This window comes from Zalophus californianus, chromosome 6 (genome assembly GCF_009762305.2).
Source record: "Zalophus californianus isolate mZalCal1 chromosome 6, mZalCal1.pri.v2, whole genome shotgun sequence".
Lineage (NCBI taxonomy): Eukaryota > Metazoa > Chordata > Mammalia > Carnivora > Otariidae > Zalophus > Zalophus californianus.
The window spans coordinates 86,591,279-86,616,680 of record NC_045600.1 but is presented as its reverse complement, the minus strand read 5'-3'; the positions used below and the strand labels follow the sequence as shown (position 1 = coordinate 86,616,680).

General features: G+C 53.1%; 1 protein-coding gene, 1 long non-coding RNA gene and 1 other non-coding gene across 9 annotated transcripts in view; 2 read left to right on the top strand and 1 right to left on the bottom strand.

Annotated features, from left to right (window-relative positions):
- The window catches only part of LOC113909414, a 31,254-nt gene extending 25,513 nt beyond the window's left edge, over nt 1-5,741 (bottom strand). The window contains exon 1 of one of the 3 annotated variants that reach the window (XR_003515724.1): nt 5,604-5,741. This is a non-coding gene — a long non-coding RNA (uncharacterized LOC113909414). Of the gene's footprint in view, nt 1-55; nt 155-5,603 lie in introns of those variants that run through there. The other 2 variants (XR_003515723.1, XR_003515725.1) reach the window with 2 other exon arrangements.
- Nucleotides 297-368, top strand: TRNAH-GUG. Its single transcript has one exon. It is a non-coding gene; the product is annotated as a tRNA-His (tRNA).
- An 89-nt stretch (nt 5,742-5,830) lies between the features above and the next one.
- On the top strand, nt 5,831-25,198 carry SHF (Src homology 2 domain containing F). 5 transcript variants are annotated; one of them, XM_027570493.1, is made up of 7 exons: nt 5,831-6,354; nt 15,049-15,190; nt 17,362-17,568; nt 19,098-19,238; nt 20,466-20,637; nt 20,785-20,904; nt 24,380-25,198. In XM_027570493.1, the coding sequence occupies exons 1-7, from the start codon at nt 5,854-5,856 to the stop codon at nt 24,564-24,566; spliced, it is 1,470 nt and encodes a 489-aa protein (XP_027426294.1). In that variant the 5' UTR covers nt 5,831-5,853; the 3' UTR covers nt 24,567-25,198. The 5 variants fall into 5 exon arrangements, with proteins under 5 accessions (XP_027426294.1, XP_027426295.1, XP_027426298.1 ...); XM_027570494.1 differs by lacking the exon at nt 19,098-19,238; XM_027570497.1 differs by lacking the exons at nt 19,098-19,238; nt 20,466-20,637.
- Nucleotides 25,199-25,402: the final 204 nt, after the last annotated feature.

The window sequence follows — 25,402 nt, the reverse complement described above, 5'->3', positions numbered from 1 at the left end:
TGAGTTCCGGCCAGTCCCGTCCCTGGATGCCCAAGTGCCCCCCCCAAACTCCCACCTTATTCACATAGAACCCACCCTTCCCCACCGCAACGTCGCCGCTTCTATGGCTAAGGGACCAAAACCTGAGAGAACCCGAGCAACTGGCCAGAGCGCAATGCGCCTGCGCATTCTCAGATTCAGCGTTGGGCTGGAACTCCGCCCCATAGGTGGGTCCCTCCGTGACGTGCACACTGCGAAGGCCTATGACTATTGAAGAGAACAATCAGAAGGCCATCCTTACAGGTCCCCGGTAGCTCGCCGTGATCGTATAGTGGTTAGTACTCTGCGTTGTGGCCGCAGCAACCTCGGTTCGAATCCGAGTCACGGCATTGTGGGAACAATGGCACGGCAAGGGGGTTTGTCTTTTTAAATTTTTCTTCTTGCAGTCGATAATGTTTTATAGAGATCACAATTCGCTTTCTTGAAATGAACCACCGCGTCTTTCTACCTTGAAGAGTGAGCCACCCCTAAGATCGCCACCTCCAGTAATTCTCACTTAATGCTGTGAATTCAGTTTCGCAGCAGTTATAATCCCTTCCCTCCCGAAGAAATTGAAAATCGGTGTCTAAGTCATTCCACAGCAGCAAAACAGCGCCCCCGTGACCTTACGATATTTTCCTTTTTATGAATTTTTAAAAATTGAGTTGTTTATGTTTAAATAGAGAATACATGCGCACAAGTCCAAGGAAAAGTAAGTCTCCCTCTCATTCTTCAGGTCATCCACCACTTATTGTAGTTTCCTTCATATCTTTCCATGACAGTCCTTGTATAAACAAACATTTACATAACATATATGTATAAAAATATGTCCCCCCCTTCTTGCATAATACAAATGACTTCTTCCCTTCCTTGCCCTCACCCGCAGAAGTCAGGCAGAACTTGAGGTGATATATTTGCACTAATAGGCAATCTCCCTTTGCAAGGAAGAGTACACATTCCGGGAGGGCATAGCTCCCCACCGATCCTGTCTTTTTTCTCCCTAGGCCCTGGATCCTGGCTGGGGCAGGTGAGGGATGGCTGGGTTGGTGAGATAGAGGAAACAGATTCCTTATTGTGCTGATAAAAACCTTTGGATGGGAGCCTGGGCTCTGTTGAGAAGCAGTCCTATTTTGATTTCACATTGGAAGGGCAGGGTAGCATCCTAGGTTTGGGGTTGGGAAGAGGGACTTGACCTGGTAGTCCATTTGGAGACCCTTCACTTCCATCTCTCTGATAACTTATTATGAGGATCAAACTTAAATTACAGGCCACTAGAGTTAGAAAATTCAAGTTAATCAAAGGCAGAACTGAATCTTCCTATGTATATTTTCCAAGCATACAACCTCTCCATAAATATTTGAAGAGAGGTTTCTTATGGAGTCCATAAATGAGTGAAGTGGGCCAGTTTACTTCATGATTGTACCTTACGTTGTATTCTTTCAAATACATGTTATCTTCATATCAGACAAATAGAAAACTTGGCCCAAATGAAACTCCATCTCTATCTAGAATCTCAAAGAACAGAGAGCATGTGTGAGTGTACTAAGATATGTTTGCCCTCTCAAGTTTGTGAACAGAGATGGGCCTGAGGCAAGGCTGGAGACAGAAGACAAGGACCAGTCTTAGAAGAAGGCAAAACCCAGAAGGGATCAGAACTCAGGAGAGGACTGGGCATCCAAATTTAGACAAACAGAAGTGAGGACACCCCACTTAGTACCCACTAAGAAAAGTAAGGGCTAAGGACTAGGCCTTGGGACAAGCACAAATGTAGGAGGTTAAAGGAGGAAGAGGGTGTGGCCTGAAAGAAAGGAGGAGAATCATAATAGTGTCATTTAAGGAAAGTGTGGGAGAAGGAGGTTTCAGGGATAGAGGTCAGAAGATTCAGGTGCTGCAAAAAAGAAAGAGGAATAAGATAAAATCATTGGGTTTGACACTTAGAAGTCATTGTTCACTTTAAAAACCTTCTATGAGAGCAACTAGACAATGTGTATCAAGAGTCAGAAAAAAAAATGTACACCCTTTGCCCCAGTAATTCCATTTCTGGGGATCTTGCTAAAGGAAATAATCCTAAACTTGGAAAAGGTATCTGCATAAAGATGTTTATTACAGGGTTATTTAGAAGGGAAGAGAGTGCAAATATCCTGAATGCTCAACAAATAAAGTAAGATTGAACCAAAATAAAATATGTTCATTTGATGATATATTGAATAGTTTTTTTTTAAGTATCAAAAGTACATAAATGAAGTATTAAGTCAACTTTTAAATACCTATTTCTAACCAAAAGGAGTAAGGTTCCCTTAAAAAAAAAAAAAAGCCTGATTATAGGTCTATAGCAGGGGAAGCGTAAGTCTGAAATATTTTCTGTAAGAAAGTTAACTGCTCAAAGATTGATGGGACCAAGTCAAAAGGACACAGAAGCCTCTTTAAAGGCCTCCTGTTGGCCAAATTTGGGACAATTTGAGCATCAAAAAATAATGAGTAATAATAGTAACGGATTATATCACACTGAATAGGTAGATAGAGAAATAATTTTTGAGACCATGGAGAGGAGAGAGAGAAACAGAGAGGCAGAGAGAGAAGCAGCAGCAGCTCTTCTTTACAAGAAAATGCCAGATAATAAATGCAAAAGAAATGACAGAATTAGAGTCACCATTTTGCAACCCCCAGCATCATGACCAATAGAAGGAGAGATCATCAATGGAAGCTGAAAACCAGTGGGCAAAACACTGTTGGGAGCAAATAATCAAGGATATCTCAGGATATCCCACCGCAGCTTACTTTAAACTGTAAAGGAAAGATCTGATGGACTCCAAATTAACCAAGTGATCGAGCCCAGCATCACCAATGAAGGGACAAATATGTGCTCCCAGCCTGCCAGTGTAATATAGTGGGAAGTCCACAACATCCTCTATGTAGTGGTCCTTTCCAAAATATCTAATCTGAATCAAATCAGGAGGAGACTGGAAAAACCCAGAATGCGGGACATTCTACATGACAACTGACCTGGACGCTTCATAGTAATCAATGTCATGAAAAACAAATAACGATAAAATGGGGGAACTGGTCAAGATTTCAAAAGACTAAAGAAACTTAACAAACAAATGTAATGGGAGAGCCCTGGTTAAATCCTGAATCAGGACAAAAAAAATATGTATATAAAAGACATTTTGGCAAAATGGAAAAAATTTAATACGGACTGCATAATAAACAACACTATTGTGGACGTGTTCGAATGGCCCTATAGAAGAATTCTTTATTTTTATGAAATGGCTGCTGAATTATTTACAGCAAAAGTGTCATGATATTTGCAACTTGCTTCAAACGGTCAAGGAAAAAAGAGAAAGGGATAGAGTGAATATGGCAAAATGTTAAAAAGTAGTGAATTTAGGTGAAGAGTATACAGATTTCCACTGTACTTTCTTTGAGCTTGTCTGTAGGTTTGACATTTTTTTAAAAAATTGGAAGAAAATAAAGCTTACATAATAAAAATGGGGGGAAACTCTGCGACGTTAAGTGAAAAAAAATAAGGACATAAAATTGTGTATACCACAATTATAGCTATATAAAAATAAGAACAAGAGAAATGATCTTTATTCATTTCAACATTTGTTAAGCTCCTGCCACACGACAGGCTCTACGCTAAGAGATGGGAGGACCCTGCTCCCCTACAGAATCCTGATTTTATGGTGTACTGCTTAAAAGGGATGACTTTGGATCTGGCAAACCTCACCCAAGTCTCAGAGAGCCTTGCTGTGATGACCTCACCTCTAGACCCCGGGTTCCTAGCAAGCTGCTTGGCCCCTCTGAGGTGCTCAACAGCCTGTTTCCAGGAGTGCACACTCTGGTGAGGGAAGAAAGTACATTAACAGATAATTTAAAACAGGAAGTGCAAGGTGTACACAGGGTATTAATTTTAAAATTATCATTTAAATTCTACTTTTATGATATCCACCTCCCTCCTCATCTAACATTTTTTTCTATTCTTTTCTACCAGGTATCCTCCCCTTCTTTATGCTACTTCCTACCTCATTGCCTTGGCTCAGCTCATGCTGACCTCATAGCTTGGAGTGACCTTTTGCTCTTTTGCTTTTTCTGCCCAAATCCTACCCAGCTCAGGTCTACCTGCCCCATGAAGCCTGCCATCTTTTGTGTAGACTTGATTGATTCCGTTCCTCTGAGCTGTCCGCAGCTTAACTCCCTACTTCTTAAGCAAACGTGGCTTCATTTGACACCTACCATTGTAAGCATTTTACAGGTTTCAGAGCCTGTTCATTGTCCATCATCTCCCCTAATCTTCCCACAACAGTTTATTATGCCCTCCGCAGATATCAGGAAAGTGAGGATCGGTTGCACTGAGTACCTTGCCCAGAGATCAGGCTAGAGCCTGCAACTGTTGGACTCCTATGTTTCCTACAACCCTACTACTCCAAGCGTGTGTGTATGTTTGGGGGTGGGAGTGGGGACCAGCAGCGTCTGTATAACCTGTGAGCCTGTTAGAACTACAGTCCGGGACCCCACCCCAGCTAGATGTACAGAATCAGAAACGGCAGTGTAACAAGTTCCCTAGGTGATTGTGTTCACATTAAAGTTTGAGAAGCACTGTCCTATGATGCCAACTAGAAGAGGCACAAAGCAGAAACCCAACAAACATTTGGAGACCGGGGCTCTGGGATTCCTAGGGGATTCACAGTTTTGCCATCACATCTTTCTCTTACTCCCCCCCACCTCTGAGCCCCCTTCCCTTTGGGGCCTAATGTGGCTCTTTGCTCCCTCCCATGGCAGATGTGAGCCCAAGGGTGAGAGAGACTCTGAGGCAGTGCCCAGGGGGATGATGAGGACGTGAAGCTGCTACCTCCCCAGCAGAGCCAAAAGCAAATGTTGGCGTTTGCTTCGGGTCTACACTATTTCTGTGGGGAAACTGGCTTTATTTCTAAGACAAAAATGCCTGTCGCTTGAGCATCCGAGCCTCGAGAGGATAAGGGTTTTGTGATAGACAACATTGGAACTGTTTCTAGACTTGATTTATTGACTTGTCTGTTTCTATTCTGTCACTAACCTGATTGACAATGAAACCTGGGATTTGACTCGAAGGGATTTCTGCGTGTGTGCACGCTGCCGTCAGGGCCGGGTGGGCCTGCTCCTAGCGGCTGCGCCGGTGGGTGCGAGGCGTTCGTGTGAGGGCTGTTTGCATGGAAGGAGGGCGTGTGTGGAAACGATACGGGAGAAGTGGGTATCACTAGAGAGTTGATTATCTGTGATGTGAGACATGCCTGCCTGGACTGGGAAGCAATGCAGTGGGAGCAGTTGGATGGGAGGAGGTAGGTGGGGCTCCCACGGTACACAGAAGAGAGGGGATTGTTACAGACACATCTTATGGAACAGCCCCTTCCCTCGCCCTCCCTAGCTTTTCCTCTTGGGATATTTCCCAGTTAGGAAGCCTTGGGGGAAGGGAGGGGAGGGACGGTAGGCGTCCAAGGACTGGGAAACCAGGATTGTGAGGCGCCGCGCGTGAGCTGGGGAGGGGGAACAGATGGAGACAGGTGCGCCCCCACAGGGGCACGTGTGGGGACACGTGGAGGATTCACCTTCAGTCCAGGATTCGCATCCCCTGCCTTGGGGTCGCCCACTTACTTCTCGTGCGTCCACCCCGGCTGGAAACCAGCACCCCGTCTTCTCTTCCCTGGCAGGGGGAGGTAGACCCCGATAGGGAGCGGAACCCCGCCCCTCCCTTGTTACTGACGAACCCCGCCCCCTCCCGCCGTCCGGCGGAGCTCCGCCCCCGCCCCCGCCCCCCGCCGGGCCACAGAGCTCCCCTCGCTCAGTCTGGCTGGCCCCATGTTACTGAGCGGAGCTCCTCCAGCGGGCTCCGGCCCGGGGCAGCGGGCACAGGGGAGCGCGGGGAGCGGCCCGGGGGGGTCGCGCCGGGGCGCCGGGGGAGCGGGAGCCGGCCCTGGAGGGGGCGGCAGTGGCGGAGTGGCCAAGTGGCTCCGGGAGCACCTGGGCTTCCGCGGGGGGGGCGGCGGCGGAGGTGGGGGCAAGCCGGCGCCCCCGGAGCCGGACTACCGTCCCCCCGCACCCTCCCCGGCCGCGCCCCCTGCGCCACCCCCGGACATCCTGGCCGCCTACCGGCTGCAGAGGGAGCGCGACTTCGAAGACCCCTACTCTGGGGGGCCGTCCAGCTCCGCTGCTGCCCCAGCCACCGCCGCGGTTCCCGGCCCCACACCGCCCCCGCGCCACGGCTCGCCTCCCCACCGCCTTATTCGGGTCGAGACCCCTGGCCCCCCAGCGCCCCCTCCCGAGGAGCGGATCTCTGGACCCCCCGCCAGTAGCGACCGGGTGAGTGCTGCGCCGGGGCGGGGGTGGCCGGGAGGAGAGGTGGTAGGAGGTCTGGGGCTTTCAAGAGGGACAAAGGTGGTCTGGCCGGGGCCCGGCCTGGGCCCCTCAATGTCACGGTTCCTGGCGGACAAGATTTTAATCCTTGACCCGGGGGCTCGGAGCCTTCAACCACCTTTGTTCAAATTCTCGACTAATCTGCGACGTGCGCCCCAAACTCTGCTTCTGTCCCTGTTATCGCCCCGGGACCAGTGGCCCTCTTCCTCACGGGCTCTGCCCTCCCCATCTCAGTCCTCCGCCTCCTCCCGGGGCCTAATCAGCGAGCTTTATTCTAACGGAATTTGAGCACCCCCCCCCCCCATCCTACGCTACGGCAGTTTATGGCCTCCCTGCCCTTTGATCTCTGACCCCTCCCCCCGGGGCAGAGGCAGCACAGAGCTCCATTCCTCCTCCTCAGGGAGCCCAAGCCTCCCTGCAGGTGCTGGAGCCCCAGGAAGGGGGGGGGGGCGCTGGGGTTTCTCCCTGTGGCTACCGCAAGAGCTGGCCTTTGCCTTACCCAGTGTGGTACTGGAGCCAGGTGGACTGTTGTTCTCAGGAAGCCAGAACAAGCGGAATGTAGCTCTTCACCAAGGATACTGACCACTGAGGTCCAGGCAGGCCCACTCCTGCACTCCTTCCCTTGTCCCCCCAGGTGAGGGGGCAGTCAGTGCTTAGAACCTGTTGCCCAGAAGGGGCTGAGCAGCTGAGCCCACTTGTCTCCTCCTGGCCTCCCCTTTCCCGGGCCCATTCTGAGGGAGGCCAGAGCCTTTGGGGTACCTGCAGGCATGGGATGAAGGGAAAGCTGGGCATTCACTGTTCTGGAGAACATCCACGGTGCCTCAGAGGCTCTGGTGGAGAAGCCATCCCTTGCCCAACCCCAATTCAGCCTTCTCCCTCCTTGATAGCTGAAAGCCATCTCCAGGTCCCTCTAGCCCTAAGTTCCACGACAGTGACTCTGTGGGCTGCCCTGGCTCTGTTGTCCCTTCCTCACGCAACCCTGGAAGCTCAGCTCGGGGGCCTAATCCCTTTCTTCAGTGGAGAACACAGTTTTATTTGATTGGAGAGCAAAGTTGCTGTCTGAATCCATTGGCTCCCGTGTTAAGCCTTTGGAGAGAGCGCCGTTCTGCCCGATTTCCTGGATAAGAAAGATGTGTCGGGGTCAGAGCAGAAGCCTCAGGAATGTGAATTATTTTTCCCCTAGTTCCTGCCATGGGGCATGACTGCCCATCCTGGGCCAGGATCCTTAGCCTGCGGAAGGAGGCTGTGCTTTCATCGCGTCCTTCAGCTCCTCTCCTTCCTCATTGTCGCCCACTGTTGGGCGATGTGAGGTGGTGGTGGCAGTGAGGCACAGGGAGCGTTAGGCCTTGTTCTCACTATTGACCAGTTAGTGTCCTTCTCCCTGACCACTGCCCGTTGGCACATGGGCCTGAGCTGTCCCTGGCCTTCCTCTCTGCAGTCTTGGAATAGCCTAACAGGCTGCCCCCCAAGCCATGGGCTCCTCATGTCTGTATCTCCCAAGTGCCTGACATGCTTGGCATAAAAAGGGGTGAATGAAATATGCCCATTGCTAGGGTGACCTGAAGGTCAGAGACTCCCTTAACAACAGCTCCCTTTTGTACATTTCCCCACAGAGACCCGCAAGGAAGGGGCTGCATCCACACAACCGTGGATGATCCATAGCCTCTTCTCACCGAGGGCATCCATTCCTCAACCTGGGTCGGCCCTGTGATCTGTGGGCTGTTCAGACCCTAGGGCCCAAGAGGTGTCTGACTCCTTTGTCAGCTGTAGGGGCAGGAATGAAATCCAGCAGGATCTCCCAGGAGCTACACAATCTGTGGTTTCTTTAGTGGGTGTGATGAGAAGGATCCAGGATGCCATCCAAACTGGCTCAGGGGCAGGGACATTGTCTCTGCGGGCCCTGACCTGGAGCCTCCCACCATTGAGAGAGAGCAGCTCCACTCGTTTAAGAGCAGAGTTGGGGGGATCCCAGAGTTTTCCCTTAGGACGAATACAGGCTAGGTCCCTGGGCCCCTTATCCTAAACCCAGGTTGCTGTCCCTGAACAGTGAGCCGGCCTGTTCATCTGGAGTTTCTGTTCTGTGAGGTGTTTTGTCTTGATTCTCTGTTCCTCTCCTCTCAGCCAGGCAGGTCTTCTTGGCCCTTTGCTTTGGGGTCACTTTCTGAGGCGAGGTAGGGACTGTAGACCAGGATGTGCCATAGGCTGGCCCCCTTTTCTTCTTCTCCTGGAGCCCAGTGGCTGGTGCCGGGAGGACCCGAACCCTGTGAGAGGGCCTGGGTTGTGAGGTTTGACGAAATGGGTGGAAATACTTCCGTGATGAGAAGATTGAGGGGAAACGAGCCCCGTGGAAAGTGAATGTGGGGGGGCAGGAGAGAATGGGGATTTAGGCAGGACCCTGAGAGGCCCAGGGAGCTTAAGACCGTTAGTGTCTCCCCATGCAGGGCTCTGGCTGCTGGCCCTCCCTGAGGCCCACTGCCACATTTGGCAAGGGGGCAAGGGTGCCATCTGGGCAGGCCTGGCAGGGCAGGTGTGGGAGCAGTGGGAGCCGCACCCTGGACCAGGCAGGCAGGGCCTCACCGTCTGGCCATAGGAAGAATTCCCTCATCGTGCTGGGCCCTGTCTGGCCTCCAGGCCACACTTGGGCAGAGGGGTGAGAAAACTGGGCCTTCCTTGCTTTGCTCCCTTTTCTCAGATCTGCAACAGGAAAAACCTGGTCTAATTAGGAAAGGGGGATGGGGATGGGAAAGGGGGCCTAATTGGATGAAGCTTTGAGCTGCCTGTGACCATCTGCACATTGTCCTTTGCCTCCATCCTGCCAAGATGTGTGTGTGTGTGTGTGTGTGTGTGTGTGTGTGTGTGTGTGACAGAGAGACAGTGAAAGAGATGATGTGAACAATAAGACAGGCACCCTGGATGCATTGAAACCAGGGCTCTTGTTCTTAGCTCATGGAGAAGCTTCTGGGGTTCATGAACCTCCAGAAATTGTGTGCAAATATTTGGGTGCATTAGCATTTTTCTGGGAAAAGGCTTACAGCTCCCAGATTCTCACAGGAGTTCATAGGGCCCAAAATATCAAGAACTTTAAAAAATAGATACACCTCATACGTGGTGTCCATGTGGACTTGGATCTTCCAGGCCCAAATTTAGAAACAAGTGAGAAGACAGGTAGAAAGAGGAAAGGGAAGGAGACTTTGAGGGTGTCCGAAGTCAAACAAGACATCCCTGCCCTGGGATCAGGAGGGCGGGTAGGGGCTGCTGCAGGATAGTGCCTTAGCCATTGTTCACTGAGGATTTCTATAGCATTAAGTGACACTGGCCTGGGCGCTGAAGGGACTCACCACCTACAAAACCTGGTCCTTGCCTTTTTTGAGTTTGTTTGGTCTTGCTTTAATTTTCCTTCTTATGACTTCCACAGAGTCTGGAGTTCTGATCTATTTATCTTGCACATGTCCTCCGGTGGAGGCAGGGGGAGGAAAAGAGAAGGGTCCAGGTGAAGGGACCTTTGTGGACTGGTTAGAGCTCTTAACCCTTTGGGGCCTGGGCGGGCCATCTTTGCTGCCACTGGTGCTCAGCTTTACTGCTGAGGCCTTGCTGGCTACTGGCGCATTTTATGGCGGGCCCATCCACTCTTCCCACTGCCGCCTCCTCACGTTGCGGCACTCACTCTTTCGGGAAGGCATCTGCAGCTTGTTGGCTTGGCCAGTGACTCAGTGACACCTCAGTCAGCCCTGGCACTCCACCTGTTGGGAGCTGGGAACAGCCAGGGCGCTGCGGACCAGTGGGACACTATGCGAGAGCAGCAGGGGAGCCCAGTCCCCGCGCGCAGTGAGCCTGCGGTACCTCCAGAGCCTGGGGCGCAGCCACGGGGCTTCACAGCACCTCGAGGTGCCGCACTCTTGGAGCTCCCTTTGTGGCTTTCACTGTGAGCTCCTGGAGGACCCGGAAATTTGGTCTTTTCATCTTTAATCATATAATGGCAGACAGTTACCTAGTTAGTACCTACCGTGTGCCTGGTACCAATTTGAAGCAGCTGATGTGTTTTAGACCAGTTGCTTCTGACAGCGACCCTACGAAGAAGATTCTGTTATTATCCCCAGGTTAAATATAGGGAGACTGAAGCACAGGAGTGTTGAGTCACATTTGCATGGTTTCACAGCTGGTAAGTAGGAGAGCTGAGGTGCACAGCCAGGCAGCCTGACGGCAGGCTGGCTGCCAACACCATACCGTGGGACCGTGGCACCTCTGGGGAGCCCTGCAGACAGGAGACGGGAGGTGTTCACCGAGCATTTGCTGAGGAACAAGGGGAAGGAGACTCAGAGAAGGAATGGAGAGTGCATCCCGTGCTGAGTTCACCATTTCCCGAACCTGAAGGCCAGCACTTGCCACCCAGTCCTCAGGTGGCCCCAGACACACCTTAAAAGGGTTGTCGACATCCATTGTGTGTCTGTGATGTTTGAACGTCTTATAAGCATGACATTTCTTTGTAATTAGAAAAAGATGAGAACAAATTTGTTTCATGCGAAGGAGTTTCCATGGCAGATAAAATTGGGAAAGGCATTCTAATAAGTGGCAAGAGGGTGCAGAAAGTTTGATCTTGGGAAAGGTAAATAGTATACCATTTCCAAAACTGACAGACTTGCAGCGGAAAACGGATTTCACGGTTAAATACTTTGGAGAAATGCCGAGTTAAACAAAATTAGACAGCTCTCTGCTACACGATTTCTCAGAGCCTTTAACGTGCTAAGAGTGTATTTTAAATCTACAAGGAGAGGAGAGAAGATGCTACATTTCTCAAGTTGTCTGGAAAATCTGCAGCAAGGCACTGAGAGTCAGGAGACCTGGGTCCTAGCCTTGTCTCTATGGCCACCATCTGTGTACCCTGTCAGGCACCTAAACTCTGGGCTTTAGTGTCTGAATAGAAGAGATCACAGCAGCAGGGCTAACATCTATTGAGCACCGACTGCATTCCAGCCTCTGAACTAAGGACTTTGACGCTCATTGTCCTCTTGAGGTAGGTACTAATACCATCCCCATTCTACAGGTGAAAAACCAGAGGCTTCCAGACATTAAATGTCAACTGAAGACATGGAGGAAAGGGGCAGGGATAGACTTTGGGGACCTTGCAGAGCCCAAATCCTGTGACTTGTGCCCCCTCCTAGCTCCCCCCTGGACTGGCAAGCCCCATGGGTGGGGTCAGGAACTCCTAGCAGGGCCCAGCTGTAGAGCGGAGGGTCACACCAGATGGTGGGCCTGCCAGCTATCTCAGGAGAGGCGTGGGCAGGAAGGAGACTCAAAGCCGGACAGCTGCTCTGGGAGGGGCACTGCCCAGTAGGAACAGGCACAAGAGCCGGGTCTGGAGCCTGCTGGATGGCAGGAGGGAGCGGATCTGGTTGGCAGGAGGCATGGGGATAAGGGGGCGTCTGAGCAGCAGCTACTTGCCTACTAGTTTGGAATTATTTCAGCCTTTCAGTAGCATTCTGTCTACTAGAGGGTTTGCCTAAATATTAGCCCTGGTTTTAGGTACCTTCCCTGCCAGTTCTTCCCTTCTGCCCTTGAACTTTGATCCCCATTAAATGTTGGTTCTCCAGACAGCCTGCTCCTACAGTGGCTACTGGCCTGTGAGAGTGGTCAGAGTTGGGGTGAATGGGGATCTGAGAGCCTGTGTCGCTCCAGAAGATAGAGTCTGAGAGAGGGAGGCCTTTTGAACATCCAGGAAATGTGCACTGAGCACCTACCTCGTGCCAGGCCCCGTGATGGATGCGGTATACAACAGTGAGTACAGTAGTCAGGTAAAGGTCCCATAAGCAAAATAAATCATGATAGAGCAAAGGTGTCAGAAGCCTGCGGAGGCAGCTCCCTCTCCCCCCCCCACTGAGCAGTTTTGCTTCCTCACATGACCTAGAAACCACTGGGAAGGCAGGCCTGGCCTCTGACAGGGATCCTATGTGCCCAGGGTGGGTGCCCATCTTGCCAACCTTCCCAGCAGGTGTTTCTGCTTCTGCTCCTGACTCCCAGCCCTGTGGGTGGCTTCTCTGGGTGACGTGCCCAGGGCGGGGGGCTAGGGTTTCCTGGAGCAGGGTGTGGAGTTAGGGATGGAACAGAGGAGCCATTGAGCTGCCCACAGAGGTGCCACCTGGGTGCCCGCAGGCATCGTGGGCTGGCCCTCAGGAGGCCCATGCTGGGCCTGGGAGGGGTCACAGCTCAAGTCCAGCCCAGGACTCCAGTGGGAAGGACTGTTGGGGGGAGCTCTGTAGAGTTGGGGGTACTGGAGCTTAGGCCAGGCACTTCTCACTGAGCAGCTCCGGGACTCAGTGCCCCGCCACCTCCCCGCTGGATTCATGATGCCTTTCTCTTCTGAATAAACAAGGAAAAGTGCTTCCTTTGTCCATTCTTCCTGTTTTATGTGAACTAACTTAACAAATATCTACTGAGCACTTTTAGGCACTGGGTATTTAGCAGTAAACATGGTTCCTACCCTCAGGAAGCTCACGGTCTACAGGAAGACAGATGATAAAACAAGTATTTACTACACAGTGTAATAATAGCCTAGCACAGAGGCACCTAACCATACCTGGGGGGAGAATGGAAAGGCTTTCTGAAGAAAGAAAATCATCTAATGCAGGCAGAGGGAAAGCTTTTTTTGGTAAGAAACAAAGCCCAGAACTTTCAGGTAACAGAATGATCCAAGGTGGGTAGGGAGAAACCGAGGAGAAAAGTAGAATCTTTAAATCCCTTTAACTTTGGACTTTTTCTTGTGGGCATTACACTGTTTAAGGATGGCACGTCCAGTGACTCAGTTACTGTTAAGTAGCTGCCACATAGGAGCGTGAGGCTGGGTGCCCGCTGCCAACTCCAGAGCCCCCTTAGTCAGGTGGGTGCGGCTGTGGGTGCTAGTAGGCCTGGGAGGAAGCAGCTTGGGGTGGGAGTGGATTTCTTTTCTCTGCTTCCTGGAGGAAAGAGGACTGGGGGTGGAGAGCGCCAAGGGGAGATAGGCAGTGATCTAGTAGCAACATTTTTCTAGTACCTGCTGTGAGCCAGGTGCTTCTTAGAGCTTGAGACACAGAAACAACAAAGAACTGTAGGCTAGTGGATGAGCTGATGGTGGGGATGGTATGACCTGAGATGGTGGTCTTCTCAGAAGCAGGTAGAGATTTGAGGGAGGTGAAGGAACTGGGGGGCTTGGGTGGAACAAGGTGGAACATGGTAGGGGCTGAAGAACTGAAGGGGGAGATGGTAGGAGTCGTTGGGATGTGCTTCAGAGACCCCTAGAGGGGCTCATGGGGGGGGCCCAAGGAACATGCATGAGAGGTCTGTCAGGGGGGCAATTTCCTTTCTCCATCTCTGCTTTGCTAGGGGTCCCAGATCCACTGACCCTGGGCGGGCAGTCACCCCACAGCCTCCCTGCTCAGCTGGCTCCCGCAATCCTGATCTGGCCCAGACCCAAAGCCTACACCAAGAATGGAGGAGGGGCAGGAGTGGCCCCTCCTCGTGCCGCGGGCCCCAGAGCCACTTCTTGTCAATGCCTGTCAACTCAGTGTGCAGTGCTTCCCCTCAGGTGCTGGCAGCCCTGGGTGGGCTGGGCTCCGTCTCCGCCTCGGCCTCCCCCCTTCAAGGAGCCTGTGCCCAGCTTGGAGAAAGGCTCTATTGTCCTCCACTGCACCCCGCCCTGAGCACCTTGAGCTCTTCCTCAGGGTGTGTGGCTTACAGTTCGCTCTGCCTTGACTGGAGCAGGGACAGAGGGTTGGTCATGAGCCACCTGGGAGGAGAAAGGGGCAGTGTGGGATGTGGAGGGTCAAGGCTATGCCTTTCCTGTTCCTGGCCCCCAGGAACCAGGGGATTTCAGCAGAGTGCAAACCCTGGCTTTCCTCAGTGCTGTCCTTAGGTGGTCTCTCTCCCGGGATGGCCAACATGCCTACTCGTGGCTGGTTGACAGCATAATTTTGCACAAAGGGCACAGTTTCCAATTGGGTTCCTCCACTTAGGCAGGATGGTCTTGGGCATATTGTTCCCTACCTGCCCTGAGCCTCCATTTCCTTAAAATGAGTATAATAATACGCACATGACATGGTGATGAATGTTCTGAGGATAGCCCAGCAGAATTGTGCCATAAAAGGAGTATTTGGCTTTTCTTTTCTTGATGGTCAGCAAATTTTTCTTTGTTCAGCATCTGGGATTGAATTTGTAGGCATCGTGGACCAAGTTAATCTCTGAGTTGCCTGCTATTCCCTACTTGTTCTTTGAACTCCAACCCCTTTGTAACCAGCTCTCTGAATTAATTCCCTCTGTTGAACCATCTGGTTTTGAACACCTCTATCGCCCTGCCTGGACCTGGACTGAGGCAGGCCTTAATGAAGCCTCCCTAGAGCCTCATCCTGGCCATTTAACCTAAGGGATGGCCCAGAGGCACAAAATTAACAGAAAAGAGAGATCTGCCACTCTGCTGGCAATCTAGTAGGGGAACTCTGCAGAGAAAGAGCCAGAGCTTGTGTCCGTTCGAGCTCAGAGCCTGCCCTTGGATACCTTGGGCTCTGGGTCTAAGACATTCTGTTTGGGACTCACTCCCATGGACAGAGCATCTGGGGAGTAGCAGAGCTATCTCTCAGATGTCTGAAGCCTGCTCTCCTCACTGTCTTCCCACAGTTGGCAATCCTTGAAGACTACGCGGACCCGTTTGATGTTCAGGAGACTGGTGAAGGCTCAGCAGGAGCTTTGGGAGCCCCAGAGAAGGTCCTTGAAAATGACGGCTACATGGAGCCCTATGAGGCCCAAAAGATGATGGCTGGTGCGTGATGGAGTCAGGGGTAGGGGAATTGCTCTCTGAAGCCTTGGTATTTGCACAACAGGCTCTGGGACCCACAAGACTAAGGACTGATTCCATGATCCCTTCACTGGGTCCTTGGAGACCATGGGTCCACCATGGACCACCTTGGGTCCTTGGCCACTGCCTTCAAGAGAGACATTTTGGAGAAAGAGCAATGACTTGTGGTACCTGATATGTGAGGTGGTAGAGAAGGCCACACAACCAAAGGTCAGGCAGATAGAGTTAGGATAGTCAGGAGGGCAGGATAGTGGTGTGGGCTGGGGGTCATGGAACCCAAAAAGAGAATCACTAGCTTTAGGGAAGGTGGTGACCTTGAGATGATGTGATGCCAGAGTGAAACATCTTTATGGCAATGTCAAGGAGTGGGGGCAGAGAGCAATGAATAAGACCTGGTCCTGGGGAGCAGAGCAGAGGTCAAGAGAGGATCCAGGGAAAGAGAACAAATGGGGGTGATCTGAGAGGAGGACAGGGGTGAGTCAGTCCAAGCCAAGGCCCCAAGGCAGGATGGAAGGAAGGTTTGCTCAGGGGCAGACAGTTTTAGTGTTGGGCATACCAAGGAGCCCAAATGAGAGAGGCCACGAGGGGCAGTGAAGGGCCTTGAAGGCTGGAATGAGGCATTTGGACTTGCTCTCGAAGAGGAGGGAAACCAATGTAGATTCTTGAGCAAGACAGAAACAGGGCAAATAGGGCATTTTAAGGGGATTACTGAGGCTTCGGTGTACAGAACAGACCAGAAGAACTGGGCATCAGAAAGATGAGTTAGCAGTTGTGGAAATTACTGAGGCTCTAAGGGAGCAATAATTAGCACCGCTTTCTTCCCCTCCTGAGCGTGGAGATCATTGAGAAGTAAGAATAAGGAAACAGACAGATGAAGATAAGATTATGTCAGCTTTATTACTGACAAAGTAGATTGGAGAACATTACTTAGCTATGTCTCCACAATGGGCTGCTTAATACTTCACAGAATTAAACTTGCCCACTCAGGCTTGGGCCATGCAGCACAGCTATAAGCCCCTTCACGGGGGGCAGGAGGAGAAAGAGCCAGAAGGCAGAGCTGAGAAAGAGAGCGAGCATCCGCTGGTGATCAGATAAGCTGCTCTCCCTCCTTCGGAGAGGGGTGAGGGGGCAGAGAGCGGTCAGGAGTGTTCTTCCATGGGGCTCATGGAAACGTGAGCCAGTAGAGTGGAGGAATCTAGATGCGGAGAGACGAGGCTGAGAGTCATCAGGTACTGGTGGTGAATAGATGGGATTTGGAGAATGAAGGAGGGCCAGGACCGAGGAGAGCAGTATAGTGGACAGAAAGGGAGAAGGTGGGAGGGTGACTACCGAATTTAGACCAGAGGGGTGTGTCCCCCTCGGAGGTCCGTAAATGACCTGCAGTTGTATGTGAAAATTGGCACATTTTTTCTGGGGAGTAGCTCCATAGCTTTTATTAGATTTTCACTGGGGTCAACGATCCCAAAAAGAATCACAGAACAGACTAGAAGAACTTCTGGGGAAAGTGGCAAGTTTGAAACGTTCAAGTGAAAGATCTTGATGGCAACTGGAAGTGTATAGGGTGCCATGAGACTGGGCAAGGAGTGAGGGCGAATCAGACCTGGTTCTGGGGAACAGAGACCGAGAGAGGGGCCAGGGAAAGAGTCCAAATAGGGGTGTTCAGAGAGGACGACCATGAACATGACTTGTCAGAGGGGACAGTTTCACGGAGGGAGTGACCAGCAGTATCTGAGCAACAAAGAAGGATTTTCTGTTTGTCAAGTGATATTACTTGAGATGCAAGGAAAAAAATTGGAGCTAAGTAGCCAAGAGGAGGTGGATTAGGAGAGGACCCTGCCTCAGTTTCCAAAATGCGTAAGCCTCATTTCCCAAGTCCTTGCTGGCCATCTAAAGATCTTTTTTCTGTCTTTCGCGCTGGTGCTTTTATGCCCCTGCCTCCATTGGATTCCATTGCTTTTTGGAACCCCAGAGGTGTTTTGAGGGCAAGGGACCCCGGATGTGTGGCCACTGGGCCCCCAAAGCCAGTGGCATCTCCTCTGAAGGAGGCTTGGTGTGTTGCTGAGGGCGCTGCCGGAGGAGCTGAGCTGGGCAGCCAGGGCTGCTCTCACACCTCCCCTCCTGCCTTGCCCTGGCAGAGATCCGGAGTTCCAAGGAGACAGCAGCTCAGCCCCTGCCTCTGTATGACACACCCTATGAACCAGAGGAGGAGGGGGCCACCCCAGAGGGTGAGGGGGCCCCCTGGCCCCGGGAGTCCCGGCTGCCAGAGGATGACGAGAGGCCCCCTGAGGAGTATGACCAGCCCTGGGAGTGGAAGAAGGAGCGGATTTCCAAAGCTTTTGCAGGTAAGCCCTGGGCGGAGAGGGTGGGTCTGCTGGGGCCTCTAAACAGCTCTCCGGGCCCAGGGGAGTGGAAGGAGTGGACCCCAGGGGCTCGGGGAGTCCCCGAAGCTGGGCTCAAGGGAAGCATAGTTGAGTGCATCCCAGAGATTGGTGAATTGGGCAGGGTGGGTGCAGGGTCAGGGAACGGGCACGAGAGGATGAAGGGTCTCCCCTGCATCACCACCTCTCAGAGGCCAAGAGGCTTAGGCCACTTCCGTCTTTTGGGAGACAGGGCATATTTTAAAATAAAGAAATTCCCAAACAAAATGATAAAACTTGCGACATGTTAAATACTTACACTTAACAAAGGAAGGTATTTAAGCCCCCAGACAATGAAAACGGCCGTGTGTAACCTTTAGAGATCCCAGCCCTGAATCAGAGAGCTGTGCACCGCGCCCCGCCCCCCCCAGCAGGCTGTGCCAGACCAGGGGCACCTGTGCCCCAGGGGGATTTCTGACGAGCAGGAACTGGTGGGGGAGAGTGAGGTTGTGAGAAATCCCCTTTGTTGAATGAGGGTTAGGTTTCTCCTGTCCCAGGCCTGGAGTCCAGCCTGGGGAGGTGTGTGTTGGTGGTCTGAGTGGGTGCTGTTCCAGTCTGGAGAGCCTGGAGATTGCTTTAGCCCCGGATTCTTGATACAGTGGAACACAAAGGGTGGAAATGCCATTCAACTTCACCCGGACTCCCATGGCCCCCTCACCCCTCCTGGAGCTGGACTCAGCTCTCTGCCCTGTCCTCCCCACCCTGGCAGCCAGACTGGGAAACCACAGGTTTCTAATTTGTTTCCTGTAAAGCATGCACCATTGAGGATGAACCGTTTATCTCCAGAAGTCTCCTTGGAGAATCAATACTGTTTGGATTGCTTAATGGGAAAATCTATGCTCGTCATTAGGAAACCTCGTTAGCAGTCCTGCAGCCGCCAGCGGCATCCCTGTCTTAATTGTCAAGGCTCAGGATTGAGGGTGTGGGGGGTAAATTTCAATAAAACATCTGCCCCCACATCGGAGTATTCCTGACAGCCTGGAGCTGGGCTGTCAGTCTTGCTGCTCATGACTTCCCAGGCCGTGGGGAAAAGGTGGCAAGTCTGAGGGTGCCAGGAGGCTGTGGGAGCCTGGGTGTGGGTGCTGGGAGGCAAGGGCAGCTTGTTGTCTCTCCCTCCCTCCTCTCCTGGTCCCTTTGGGCCCAGAAGGCTTATGAGGGTTCAAATGAAGGGGGCCCACGTGGCTGGCAGTGCAAGACTGTGCATCCTGCTATTTGCTACCTGTGCCTCCCACCCTTTGACTAAGCCACCCGGGTGTGGGCACTGTGGCTCCATCCAACCCTCTGAGAGTCCTGCTCCCCCCTCAGAAGCCACCCCTGCCTCTGCTCTGACCATCCTCCTTTCTAGGCTGTCCTGTGTCCTGGCTCTGGGTTTTGGTGTCTCAACCTCTCCCTCTCTCTGTCTCTCTGTCTCTGTCCCTGTCTGTGCCTCTTCTCCCTGCTGCTACTGGTTCCAGTTGACATTAAGGTCATCAAAGACCTACCTTGGCCTCCGCCGGTGGGACAGCTGGACAGCAGCCCCTCCCTGCCTGACGGGGACAGGGACATCTCCGGTCCAGCCTCACCCCTCCCCGAGCCCAGCCTGGAGGACGGCAGCGGTGGGTCTTGTGGGAGCTTCTGGCCAGGGTGACATGTCCTCTCACGCCTCAGGCCCTGTCAGCTTGGGTTGGAGGAGCTGAAGTGGGGCAGGGTTTGGAGAACCCAGGAAGAATCCCCCTCGTCCTGGAGGGAAGAGAGAAGGGACAAAGCACACATTCCTCCTTCCTCCCAAAGGTGTGGGGAAGGTGTCTTCTAAAGGAGTCCCTTTCCAAATGTCTTTCCTACCATGCCACAAAAATCCACTATTTTAAATTCACTTCTTTGCATAGGATTTTGCCTGCCCCAGTCCTTTGGCAATGCAGATAACTCTTGAGGTGGGGGTGATGCTAGCATAGGAAGTGTCTGACTCCTTCGAGTAAGGGAAGGGTCTGATCCTTGCATCTGGTGACTGAGAGACAATAAGGTCCTGAAAGTGCTCCAAGGAGAGAAAAAGCCCAGATGAGAAAGGAAGCACTGAACGCTTCATCTCTGTTCAGTTTTGTACAGAATGTTTGTACATTTGGGCCTGAGTGTGAGGGGTATTTTGTAAATACAGGATGAAGGAGGGTCTCCGTCGCCTGCCCGCGTGTGCCTGCGCTCATGTAGACCACTGGCTTCCTCCCTGCCCTGTGCTGGCTCAGTGGTCAGGCCTGCCCTGGTCTGGGAGGGCAGAGCCGCCTCAGCCGGGCTCCTCGGGGTGGGGGCAGGGAGCCTGTGGGCAGCAACCCTGGGGGCGGGGGAGGGGCGGGCCGGCTGGCGGCTTTGGGCAGGATTAGCCTGTCAGGATGGCACCAAGGGGAATCGGATAATTGTTCTCAAATCGATAAGTCATTTCTACAGAATGGCTTGGCAGGGTGATATGGAGAACGGTAATGAACTCTGAGGAGGAGAAAGAAACAATATTATCAGCGCTGAAGCCACCCCGAGGGGGAATGGCATAGGGGAAGGCAGGCCGCTGCTCCAGAGGGAGAAGTTTAAGTGGTTTCTCATGTTGCTCCTCTCCCCTCTCCTCCCACAGCGTGGAGACTGGTAGGCACAGTGTGGCATGGGAGGGCTGAGCCCCACCCCCAACGAGGGAGTGGACCCAGGATTCTGTCCCCTGAGCCAGTCAAGCCCAGGGGCATGTCCCACACTTCCAGAACATTCCTTTGACCCCTTCTGGCAGAAAATGGGGGTGGGGCCCCAGTTATTCTACAGGGCTCTATCTCTAAGGTCCTCAGAGTCTATGACTGGTATATTCCCCACAGCCCAGTTTGAAGGATCTGAGAAGAGCTGCCTGTCACCCGGCCGGGAGGAGAAGGGGCGGCTACCTCCCCGACTCTCTGCAGGGAACCCCAAGTCAGCCAAGCCCCTAAGCATGGAGCCCAGCAGCCCCCTTGGGGAGTGGACAGACCCAGCACTGCCTCTGGAAAACCAGGTGTGAGTGTCTGTGTCCAGCTGGGGACTCTCTCCCCTCCTCCCTTCCCCTCCTGCCACTGGCTTGCCTGCAGGGGACACCCAGAATGGGTGGGCCAGGACGGCGAGGGACCCAGCAGAGATGCCCCCCTTCCTCTCTCTTGTCCTCAGCTGGTACCATGGGGCCATCAGTCGAACAGATGCCGAGAACCTGCTCCGACTGTGCAAAGAGGCCAGCTACCTGGTGCGCAACAGTGAGACCAGCAAGAATGATTTCTCTCTGTCCCTCAAGTGAGTAGGGGTGGGCCAACTACCAGCGTTAGGCAGGATTAGCTTGTCACCATGGCACCAAGGAGAATCCCTGGGAAGACAACCAGCAGGACAGGAGGAGACTCCAACATTCTCCCCGTGCCCAGCCAAGCTGGGGAGAACTCCATCCCCATGAACATTTGCTGACTCTGGGCCAGGCCCTGGGGATTCGGAGCGGTCTGAGGCTCAGCCCTAGATCGCAAGGGGCTCAGAGTCCATTAGAGGAAACAGTCAAGCTACAGTGTCCATCTCAGAAAGTTTCTGTCACTTACTAGCTGTGTGGCCTGGGGCCCCCTTAACCTCTCTGGGCCTCAGTTTTCTTACTTATAAAATGGGGGAATAATAATATCTACCTTATAGGGAAGGATCAAATGAAATAATATATGGGAGGCACTTAACATGGTGCTAAGTGCTAAATAAATTATCGCCATCATCTTTATTAATGGAAGTCCAAATGTTCTTCAAGCACAGGCAAAGAGATGGGAACTTTGCCTGCAGAGGCTGGGTCCTGGGGGGAGGGTGGGGCAGTGGACACGAAGCTGTTGTTCACTCTGAAGAAAGAAGTGGGCAGGAGGTCTGGGTACTAGTGGCTGATAACTGCATTTTAAAGGATCCAGGAAGAGGAGGGGGAGGCAGGACCCTCCCTTCCCTTCAACCTTCCTCCTAGGGAGCAGATATACACAGAACGAGCACTGGCCTCCGAGGCCATCCTGGTAGAATGGCCAGCCCTCCCCTCGGGACCCAGGAGTTCTGCCTGGTAGAGCCTGCACCCCACATGGCAGCCTGTCAGATGGTGTGTCCATTCACATCCCCCCATCACTACTGGGACATCTGTACTACCTCCTACCACATTTCCCAGGGATATTAGAATACAGGTATATCCCCACTTCAAACAAATGCAATATACAGAAATTTGGGACTATTAAACAGATCCATTTGAGGATAATTATTCAACTTCAACTAAAAGATAATGGGAAGATGCCAGTCTATAGTCAAATAACTTGAATTTTATTCTTGGGCTTAATAAAACTAGCTATGTGATCGTAGGCAAATCATGTAACCTCTCTGGCCTTGGTCTCTCCCATTGCAAAATGCATCAATGGGTACCTCTTAGGTTTCTTGCAGCTCTCATACTCTGCAAATTATCATAAAATCAAAGGAGCATTTAGGAAAAGTTCATCTGTCAAAAATCTGATATAACACTAGGATGTGTATTGCTTTAATAGTTAAGAGTCATAGAGCATCTACTATGTGCCAAGCAGCGTATATACCCTCTCCAAACCAACTACCAACCTGCAAGATGAATCTCTTTTTTATAGCCAGAAAGAAATACAAAGAGGTATGTGACTTGCTCAAGGCCACCAGGTAGTAAAGTGCCAAAAGCAGCATTTGGACCCAGCTCAGTTCAGTCTGACTACAAGAACAGCACTATTCCATTGCATAGCTCCACCCGTCCTCAAGTCTGGAACAGTCCAAGGCTGGGTTAGATAGCAAGGGTCTGGCTCCCTAAACCGAGCAGGGCAGGGCTCCGCCTTAGCCTGGGGAGTAAGAGGGGAGGCAGGCCTGGATGCTGCTTCAGCCCTGGCTGATCTGGCCCCACCAGCATCTGTCTGCCAGAGCCTCGTTTGCATATAAATGGATTCTCTGAAATACAATTATGGTTTCTCTGTTCTCTGTAATGGAAGGGCTTTCACTGGTAATTAAACAGCTTCCTCCCAAAGCCATGTCAGCTCTGGCCCTGCGGCCCAGCTAGTCCCACCCAGGCTCCTGAGGGTTGGGCAAGGACTCAGCTTGGGACTTTATCCCGGGAGGTCAGTTATCCAGATGGAGGCTTGTTGCCACTTTATTGCCCTTTTTGGCCAAATCTGTCCCTCAAGGAGAAGATATAATGCAGTTTTGTGGAGAGGTGATCATCCCAAGTGGACTGTGGGTAGGGGTTGTCCCCAAACTGTGAGAGGGTGAGGGAAAGCAAGGGCCAAGCTGCTGCCCACAGCTTTGGGCCTGGGCCATGGCATAGGGCAGACGGGGGGGCGGGGAGACTGCTCACTGCCTCCCTTCTCTCCCGCCCCCAGGGACTGCACATTTTCCTCGGGCCCATAGCTCCCTTCCCCAGGGCCTGTGTCGTCACTGTCAGCCTCAGCTGTTATCTCAGGCCTCCAGAAGAAGGATGCCCGTGCCGCCCCCCCCCCCCCCCCCCCCCGCCCTACACACATACACCCAGCCTGGGGCCCGCAGCAGGCTTTAGGGCACTGGATCCTGGCGCAGGGAGAAGAAATTGGGAGGGTGGGTGATAAAGGACTGTTTTTTCCTGTCATCACTTTCCTCTCTTCAGTCATCCACTCTCCATCTCCACTTGTGGGCCCAGTGAAATGGGTCCAGTCAGAGCCTTCTTTGTACCCAGGCAGGGGAGGGAAATAAGGTTTGCCAGCCTCACCTCTTTTGAGGGCCCCCCCTCACCAGTCCTACCTCCTATACTAGTTTCTGAGCCCTCACTTGTCTCCACGTAGGCTCTGGCCTGGAGAGACAAGTATTCAGGCTTCAGGGCTCCCCCATGCACTGCTTCCTCCTTGCCTGTGGACGGGGCCTGTGGTAGCTTGGGCAGGTGCCGTTCTTGCTCTGGCCCCACCCCCATGCTTTCTCTCTAAGACAGGGTGCCAGGGCAGCTGGGAGCTAGCCAGAGCTCTGAGCAGCAGGGTCCTTGTCTGTGGGCAGGGCCGGGCACTAATGTCAATTTCCTGGATTGTGTCAGGGAGCTGGGAGAGGCAGTGGAGCCTTTCCTCTCCGAGGGAGGGAATGGAGTTATAGCCTCATCGATGATGTCATCCCGGGCTGAAGGGATAGAGGAGCTGGGGGCTTGGCCCAAGGCCCAGTTAGCAGGAGGGTAAAGGGATATCCCCGGGACAAGACAGTGGAGCCTTCCCGATTTGGGAGGGACCTCCAGAGCAGCTAGCTAGCTCGCCCCCTCCCCTGGTTTCTGCAAGAGAGAGCCTCAACCAAGATTCACTTGGTTGTCACATCTGTCCACACACTGTCCTGCCAAGGATGTTTGTGTCTCCACATCAGTCACTAGGAGCCCCCCACAGGTGTCGTCCCCCACAGCTCAGAGATGGGGAGGGTAGACCAGCCTTGGCCATACAGGCTGGAGGGCGCTGGTGCCTGGGTCCGAGAGTTTGGGGCAGGGAGAGTGGTCGCTCCAGTTTCCACCTGCACACGCCCTCTACACTCACTACACACACATTCTTGGCATGCCTAGTGCCCTCACCACAAAGCCAATGCCTACTGTTACCCATTCACAAAATCCCCTCTGCCTCCTCCCTGTTTTCTGGACTGACCTCCACCTTCCCTCCTCACCTCCACAACAGCTGGCTCGGAACAACCACATTTGCTGCAGGGGTGGGGGAGGGGAGGGCGACCGGAGAGGGCCCCTACTCACCAGGGTCTCCTCTCCTCTTCCCAGGAGCAGTCAGGGCTTCATGCACATGAAGCTGTCCCGGACCAAGGAACACAAGTACGTGCTGGGCCAGAACAGCCCACCCTTCAGCAGCGTCCCTGAAATCGTGCACCACTACGCCAGCCGCAAGCTGCCCATTAAGGGGGCCGAGCACATGTCCCTGCTTTACCCCGTGGCCATTCGGACTCTGTAGATGGGTGGCCCGGGCACTGTGACAGATCTGGACCCAGCCCTGTGCCCATCCCCTGGCTGAGGGCTGTGGCCCCTCCCAGGGACCTGTTCTGTCAAACCTTTCTTCCCCTCTCCCTGAGATCGAGTGGAAGCTGGAGATTCCTTAATTTATTCTAAACGGGAAGGCCTACTGGGGCCTCGGAGTAAAAGGAGTAAAAGGTGGTCTGGAGCCGAGGACAGAGGAATCCCTGGGGAGAAAGGATAGCCCCTGGAGGAAGGGGGCTTCAGAGCCGCTGGTCTCCAGAGGAGTTTAAGATCCGCAGCTCCCCGCCTTTTCCGCCCCTAGGGCACAGGTGGCGACCCCCTTCCCCACCGACTCCTTCCCCCTGGGTCAATGCGGGGTGGGGCAGGACGCGGGCCTGCGGGGCGCCCTGGCCGCCTCCACCCCTAAAGCGCCGGCGGGCTCCGTCCAGAGTCCGGTGCGGGGCTTTGGGAAGGCAGACCCCCCAAGGATGGAGCTGGCCGTGGGGGTGGGGAGACGAGGGGAAGGGCTCGGGCCAGAGGGAACTTGCGCAGTCCCCGGGCCGCTCCGGCTCCCGGCCAGATGCAATAAATAAACCCAGTCCTGCCAGGCACAGCCGCGTCCGCGCCTCCAGCGCCGCCCCTCCCCCCCCCCCCCCCGGGCTGTCGGAGGAGGGAGAGGCGAAGCAAGCGCAGATTCTGTTTATAAATCAGTTCTGGAGCAGACACAAGCCGGCTGTGAAAAGCACTTTCGAAGCATCAAGTTCCTTCCCTTGACGAGATGTCAAAACATCCCCTGCCACCCCCGCCCCGGCTGGGGGCACCCGGAGCCGACCG

What these genes read in the sequence shown, in the direction of transcription:
- SHF (XM_027570493.1), top strand. Translation starts at nt 5,854, where the DNA reads ATGTTACTGAGCGGAGCTCCTCCAGCGGGCTCCGGCCCGGGGCAGCGG. An exon ending in GATTTCCAAAGCTTTTGCAG is followed by an intron (nt 17,569 to 19,097) that starts GTAAGCCCTGGG and finishes TACTGGTTCCAG; the next exon opens with TTGACATTAAGGTCATCAAA. An exon ending in CAGCCTGGAGGACGGCAGCG is followed by an intron (nt 19,239 to 20,465) that starts GTGGGTCTTGTG and finishes TATTCCCCACAG; the next exon opens with CCCAGTTTGAAGGATCTGAG.